Source organism: Penaeus vannamei, chromosome 3 (genome assembly GCF_042767895.1).
Source record: "Penaeus vannamei isolate JL-2024 chromosome 3, ASM4276789v1, whole genome shotgun sequence".
NCBI classification, from domain to species: Eukaryota; Metazoa; Arthropoda; class Malacostraca; order Decapoda; family Penaeidae; genus Penaeus; species Penaeus vannamei.
Genome location: NC_091551.1, coordinates 2,397,774 through 2,405,702, shown reverse-complemented (window position 1 = coordinate 2,405,702; position 7,929 = coordinate 2,397,774). Strand labels below are relative to the sequence as shown.

The following is a 7,929-nucleotide window of genomic DNA, read 5'->3' as shown; positions in this document are numbered from 1 at the left end:
ATTCATGAACATTTCCTAGCACTGATGCTGAGAAAAAGAAATCTTGAGGCGTAAGACAGTACCTCTAGGCCAAGAGAGAATGACTGACGTAAAATCATATTGAAGGATGAAAGAGAAAGAAAGAGAGCCGGACAGGCAGATGGAGGAGAGACAGAAACAAAGACGTAACAATCTGCACAGGTTGGGTCTTTGATCCTTTTTATAGTAAAGGCAGGTTTTTTTTTATCTTATTTTATACTTTTTTCTATACTAAAGGCAGGTTTATTTTTATCTTATTTTATACTATTTTTTTATACTAAAGGCAGGTTTATTTTTATTTTATTTTATACTAAAGGCAGGTTTATTTTTATTTTATTTTATACTAATTTTATTTTTTATTTTATACTAAAGGCAGGTTTATTTTTATTTTATTTTATACTAATCTTATTTTTTTATTCTATACTAAAGGCAGGTTTATTTTTATTTTATTTTATATTGATTTTATTTTTATATTTTATACTAAAGGCAGGTTTGTTTATTTTATTTTATACTAATTTTATTTTTTTATCATATACTAAAGGCAGGTTTATTTATTCTATTTTATACTAATTTTATTTTTTATTTTATACTAAAGGCACGTTTATTTTTATTTTATTTTATACTAATTTTATATTTTTTTATACTAAAGGCAGGTTTATTTATTTTATTTTATACTGATTTTATTTTTTTATTCTATACTAAAGGCAGATTTATTTATTTTATTTTATACTGATTTTATTTTTTTATTCTATACTAAAGGCAGGTTTATTTATTCTATTTTATACTAATTTTATTTTTTTTATTTAATACTAAAGGCAGGTTTATTTATTTTATTTTATACTAATTTTATTTTATTTTCTTATACTAAAAGCAGGTTTATTTTTATTTTATTTTATACCAATTTTATTTTTTTATTTTATACTAAAGGCAGGTTTATTTATTTTATTTTGTACTAAAGTTATTTTATACTAATTTTATTTTAGTTTATTTTATACTAATGGCAGGTTTACATTGATGGCAGGTTTCGTAGGGTCGTGGATGATCATTGAAAATCATGGAATTTCACATTTCCAGGCCTGGCATATCATGGATTTTTGTTTTCAAGTCTGGAAAATCATGGAAATTTAGTATTTGTGTCTTTTAGAAGCTTAAAAGCCTCATTTAGATTCCATTCTTTATTTTCACTTACAATTTGAGAAAGACTTCAGAGAGGAATCAAAATAAACTTTGGAAGATTGAGGTGACAATGAAAAGTTGAAAAAATACATAGCCTGAACTGATGCATGCTGATCCATTACAAGCAACTAGCCACTAGTGTCAATTAACACACTCACAAGTCATTGCCTAAATATTTTATATATGGCAACATTAATTTTGAATTGCAGTCACTGAACATGTTGTAATGGAATATTTGCATCGTGAATCTGCATCAAATATTCAAGGAAAGCTGTGAAGAGTCATGGAGAAACGCCAAACCATCTCTGGAAAGTCATAGAGAAAAATCCTGGAATTTTTATACCAAAATGGTGCACGAATTCTGTGATGGGAATGTTAGCGCGGCAAAATTTTAGGTTTTATGAGGAAATTTGGTTGTCCATCAATATTGAAACTGTTTGATTTTAGATGTTCGCAACAGAAATGCAGGTATTGTACTGTAAAAAAAAAATCCACACAGGATAGAGGAAATATATCGCTTTATCAATCAAATTACTACCGCAGGTGAGCACAACACCAGACCTCAACTTATAGATCGGTGAAGACGCCGGGGTGTAAAAGGCCTTCCTCTGTTTCCGCTGCCCCACAGGACTCCTTGCTGACCTGCTCGCCGTCGCTCACGTCTTTTGTCTGCCTGCTCTACTCGCGCCAAGATCCCCCCGACCTTGCCTTGCCGGAGGTCGCTCACGTCTCTCTCCTCTGTGTCCTAACGCCCTCTACTCGCGCCAAGATCCCCCCGACCTTGCCTTGCCCGAGGTCGCTCACGTCTCTCTCCTCTGTGTCCTAACGCCCTCTACTCGCGCCAAGATCCCCCCGACCTTGCCTTGCCCGAGGTCGCTCACGTCTCTCTCCTCTGTGTCCTAACGCCCTCTACTCGCGCCAAGATCCCCCCGACCTTGCCTTGCCCGAGGTCGCTCACGTCTCTCTCCTCTGTGTCCTAACGCCCTCTACTCCCGCCAAGATCCCCCCGACCTTGCCTTGCCCGAGGTCGCTCACGTCTCTCTCCTCTGTGTCCTAACGCCCTCTACTCGCGCCAAGATTCCCCCGACCTTGCCTTGCCCAGGGTCGCTCACGTCTCTCTCCTCTGTGTCCTAACGCCCTCTACTCGCGCCAAGATCCCCCCGACCTTGCCTTGCACGAGGTCGCTCACGTTTCTCTCCTCTGTGTCCTAACGCCCTCTACTCGCGCCAAGATCCCCCCGACCTTGCCTTGCCCGAGGTCGCTCACGTCTCTCTCCTCTGTGTCCTAACGCCCTCTACTCGCGCCAAGATCCCTCCGACCTTGCCTTGCCCGAGGTCGCTCACGTCTCTCTCCTCTGTGTCCTAACGCCCTCTACTCGCGCCAAGATCCCCCCGACCTTGCCTTGCCGGAGGTCGCTCACGTCTCTCTCCTCTGTGTCCTAACGCCCTCTACTCGCGCCAAGATCCCCCCGACCTTGCCTTGCCCAGGGTCGCTCACGTCTCTCTCCTCTGTGTCCTAACGCCCTCTACTCGCGCCAAGATCCCCCCGACCTTGCCTTGCCGGAGGTCGCTCACGTCTCTCTCCTCTGTGTCCTAACGCCCTCTACTCGCGCCAAGATTCCCCCGACCTTGCCTTGCCCGAGGTCGCTCACGTCTCTCTCCTCTGTGTCCTAACGCCCTCTACTCGCGCCAAGATCCCCCCGACCTTGCCTTGCCCGAGGTCGCTCACGTCTCTCTCCTCTGTGTCCTAACGCCCTCTACTCGCGCCAAGATCCCCCCGACCTTGCCTTGCCCGAGGTCGCTCACGTCTCTCTCCTCTGTGTCCTAACGCCCTCTACTCGCGCCAAGATCCCCCCGACCTTGCCTTGCCGGAGGTCGCTCACGTCTCTCTCCTCTGTGTCCTAACGCCCTCTACTCGCGCCAAGATTCCCCCGACCTTGCCTTGCCCAGGGTCGCTCACGTCTCTCTCCTCTGTGTCCTAACGCCCTCTACTCGCGCCAAGATCCCCCCGACCTTGCCTTGCCGGAGGTCGCTCACGTCTCTCTCCTCTGTGTCCTAACGCCCTCTACTCGCGCCAAGATTCCCCCGACCTTGCCTTGCCCAGGGTCGCTCACGTCTCTCTCCTCTGTGTCCTAACGCCCTCTACTCGCGCCAAGATCCCCCCGACCTTGCCTTGCCGGAGGTCGCTCACGTCTCTCTCCTCTGTGTCCTAACGCCCTCTACTCGCGCCAAGATTCCCCCGACCTTGCCTTGCCCAGGGTCGCTCACGTCTCTCTCCTCTGTGTCCTAACGCCCTCTACTCGCGCCAAGATCCCCCCGACCTTGCCTTGCCGGAGGTCGCTCACGTCTCTCTCCTCTGTGTCCTAACGCCCTCTACTCGCGCCAAGATTCCCCCGACCTTGCCTTGCCCAGGGTCGCTCACGTCTCTCTCCTCTGTGTCCTAACGCCCTCTACTCGCGCCAAGATTCCCCCGACCTTGCCTTGCCGGAGGTCGCTCACGTCTCTCTCCTCTGTGTCCTAACGCCCTCTACTCGCGCCAAGATTCCCCCGACCTTGCCTTGCCCAGGGTCGCTCACGTCTCTCTCCTCTGTGTCCTAACGCCCTCTACTCGCGCCAAGATCCCCCCGACCTTGCCTTGCCGGAGGTCGCTCACGTCTCTCTCCTCTGTGTCCTAACGCCCTCTACTCGCGCCAAGATTCCCCCGACCTTGCCTTGCCCAGGGTCGCTCACGTCTCTCTCCTCTGTGTCCTAACGCCCTCTACTCGCGCCAAGATCCCCCCGACCTTGCCTTGCCGGAGGTCGCTCACGTCTCTCTCCTCTGTGTCCTAACGCCCTCTACTCGCGCCAAGATTCCCCCGACCTTGCCTTGCCCGAGGTCGCTCACGTCTCTCTCCTCTGTGTCCTAACGCCCTCTACTCGCGCCAAGATCCCCCCGACCTTGCCTTGCCCGAGGTCGCTCACGTCTCTCTCCTCTGTGTCCTAACGCCCTCTACTCGCGCCAAGATTCCCCCGACCTTGCCTTGCACGAGGTCGCTCACGTCTCACGCCTCTGTGTCCTAACGCCCTCTACTCCCGCTAAGATCCCCCCGACCTTGCCTTGCCCGAGGTCGCTCACGTCTCACGCCTCTGTGTCCTAACGCCCTCTACTCCCGCCAAGATTCCCCCGACCTTGCCTTGCCCAGGGTCGCTCACGTCTCTCTCCTCTGTGTCCTAACGCCCTCTACTCGCGCCAAGATCCCCCCGACCTTGCCTTGCCGGAGGTCGCTCACGTCTCTCTCCTCTGTGTCCTAACGCCCTCTACTCGCGCCAAGATTCCCCCGACCTTGCCTTGTCCAGGGTCGAGCGTGGCTTGCCCTGTGCCTGAGGCTGTCGTCAAATCCCAGGCAAAGGATCTCTGACGAATGAAATGCGAATGAAAAAGAATGGCAGGCAAAGAGAACAATGTAAAGTGAGACAAAAAAAAGATGCATGGATACAACAGAAGATGACGAGATGTAGGAAGAGAAATGAAGATATTTGAGAGATGTAGAGAACGAGATGTAGGAATACGAGTGATGTGCAAAGATACAAAGTTACATGTAGAAATACGAGAGAGATAAAGAGACACAAAGTTGTATGTGAAAACAGAGCAAAAAGGGAGATGCGTATATACAGTGAGAAATGTTGAGATGCAGTGAGAAGTGCTTAAATACAGTGAAGTATGCAAAGATGTGATGTCAGAGAGATGCTGAGACCAATTTTCATTTCCATAATCAGGATTTTTCTCTTCTTAAAATTCTCAATTCTGAAAACAATTAAATACATTCTAATAATTTCATATTTCAACTCACAGAGGCAACATCTGCGCGATTTATATACAGAGTGCAGTACTTGCAGCCTAAAAGAGGCAAGGTACTACTTGAGCCACTTGTGGATGGCGTAGGAAGGTGACCGCCTCTCTCTTACTGATGATTTGAGTCTCGGAACGTCTGCATAAAAGGGGTTTATAGATATGTCATCAGAAGAAGCAGTGATGTCATCAAACCAATGCGTTGAACTCTCTCACACTCTCTCACTCCGCAGTTTGTGCGTGCAAAATGTTCGCATATATGTAGTACGGTTTTTTATTATCATTAAGAGCTTTTATCAATTTATTTAAGATATAGAATGTATACTTTTAACTTTAGCAGGTAATATTTATTTGTACATTTTATCCTTTATTTAATAACAAGCTCGTCATGTTCTCATATGATATGAACTCTTTACTTGTTTAGTTTCCCCTTAATAATTGGTTTTCTTTGTTAACGTTTGGAGAAAAGGAGTATGCGAACTTGTTTGAACGAGAACTCTGCTATTTGAGCTTTTATGATAACAGGATGCCAATGGACACGTCTTGACTTGTATTTTGTAACTTATTAGGACAACTATAGGATTTTGAATGTGAAGAAAAATGAGAGCATGATTCTTGCCTCGTAAGCTTAGTTACTTGACAAACGATGGGAAATGTGTAATGTACAGATGAAAATAGAAGGCCTTATAAATACCATCACAAGACTAACCAAAGTAAAATGTACTTAAAAGCGAAACATCAAAACGAAAAGCTCGTGTGGGTCCATGCTTACTTAACACCTGAGCAGGTCTTCTATCGCTCGAACTACCCGGTATTTTTGAACGCAACTTGAACGCCTTCCGTGATCTAAATGAACGCAAGGCCGTGTTGTTGGGTCCGTCGCATGTAAACAAGACCGAGGCGGAGGACGAGGGAGAAATACATATAACTCTCCACTCTCTGTTTGACTTCTTCTTTTCTTTTCCGGTGGGTGGTGCCTTTTAGGGTATGGTGAGAGGGCAAAGGAGAGCAGAGTGAATGGGGAAGTCACGGGATGATAGAGAGAGAAAAGAAACGGTGACTCGAGTGAGAGTGACAGGATGACCTAACCCAAGGTTGTAAGATTACTCGTCTGTGTAAAAATAAAGAGCTTGAGTAACTCGGCCCTTTTCGGTTGGAGAATCAGTGTGCCTGTGATGGAGTCCTTTGTGCCACTGCTCGTGTCGGGGGAAGACAATCTTAACAAGTATGAGATGTCATATCTTTGTCGACTGTTGTGATTTAAGGGATATTTTCATTTTGACTTATATATGGATAACAGATGTCAGACTATATGTTTAGTAGAGAAAATGTTTTCACAGATTGCCATATTGCAATGTCCAGATTTGACAGCTGGTGGCCATTGGTATATGTAAAGATATGTACCTTCCATGACGGCTGTGTTGGTGTTACCTTATTGATGTTGTATTTTTAAGTTTAGAAAATGTTTCTGGAGACATTAGCTGTCATTTCCACTGTCACAACATGTTTTTACGACAGGGAGTGTGGGACAGGGATAAGCTTTAGGGTTATAGTCATATTTAGTCCATGTGTGGGAGAAATGGATGAACAAACATGACAAGCATAATTATATCATTAGTCCAGAGTAGGATGCCATGCCATTAAAACAAATGATGAAGTAAAAACTGTAAAAGTATAAAGAAATGGAGTGGAGGTAAATTTTTGGTAATAGTGAATCAAATTTTGTCATGTAGAGAATCCAGCGACAGGTGTTGTTAGCTCTAAAGGCAACTTTCAGCCATTGGAAATACAATACTTGACATTCCCTCCTGTTTTAAGCAGATGGAGGCTGTTAATGAAGATGTTATGATACATTTACCCATCATAATGTTCTAATTGTACCAGGTCACATGGTAATCACTTTTATGTGTAGGTGTGTGTGTGTGTGTTGTGTGGGCATGCATGTGTTTATGTGTATTAGATATATACGTGTACATTTCAACCTCAAAATATTCAATTTATAAAAAGAAATTCTTGTGACTGTTTTGTCTCTTAAACCCAAATTGAAATTTTACTTGACATTTTTTTAGTTTATTCAGTTATATTCAAAGTAACTTATTATTTTGAGACAGAAGTGTTGATAGGAAAGGGAGAAAAGTTATTACATTAATGATATAACACAAATGGAGCTGTAGATAGAAAAGGCAGAAATCAGTGAACTGATAATTATAGAAAATCATTATCAGTTCAGAGAGAGAAAAATCAGGATAATACCATAGTATGGCGCTAATGATTATAGAAAATCTATAAAAGGGTAATTTTGTAAAACACAGCTGCATCTTAAGCCCAGTCACATTTGTATCCATGAACTCCTATCACATCATTAAATAATTACAATGAGAACATCAAAAAAGTCCCACAACTTGCACAGTAACTCAAGCAGAGAGAAGTATTTACCTCTGCCTCAGCGAGATCACAGCTTCACTCACAAGGCTAAGCACTCGGACTTATAAGGCTTTATCTCGCCAGTCAGTTGTAATGGAGGTATTACATTCCACAGGTTAGGGGACGGTATCCCCCTAACATGGGGGGCTTTTAAGGGGCACATTCCCCTAATAATGGCAAAAATAAGTAAGTACTGCATAATCTAATTCTCACATTTCCATATGATATCTTATGCACTTCACAGATAGCAGGTCTTTTATCATTCCTGTTGTTGCCTAGCACCAAATGAAATTACTATGAAAACACACTAAACATTATGAAAAGTCCAGAAATACCAAAGATGGTGGGTTATAGGACGCGAATCATTTCCAGAAAATGGACACAGAAAATTAAGTCCATAATCGCTTATCAAAGATACCCACATATGAACTCTAGCACTCGCCTCTAGCACTATTTTACCTGACTATATTTCTTCTTTATGGA

General features: G+C 44.0%; 1 protein-coding gene across 2 annotated transcripts in view; it reads left to right on the top strand.

The window, feature by feature from the left end:
* The first annotated feature begins 5,857 nt into the window (after nt 1–5,857).
* Nucleotides 5,858–7,929, top strand: part of LOC113814560 (heme transporter hrg1-A) — a 12,050-nt gene continuing 9,978 nt past the window's right edge. The window contains exon 1 of one of the 2 annotated variants that reach the window (XM_027366606.2): nt 5,858–5,988. Coding sequence is in view for 1 of the 2 variants with exons in the window: in XM_027366605.2 (XP_027222406.1) it covers nt 6,198–6,247 (50 nt within the window). In the remaining variant the exon portion in view is untranslated. Of the gene's footprint in view, nt 5,989–6,110; nt 6,248–7,929 lie in introns of those variants that run through there. The other variant, XM_027366605.2, reaches the window with a different exon arrangement.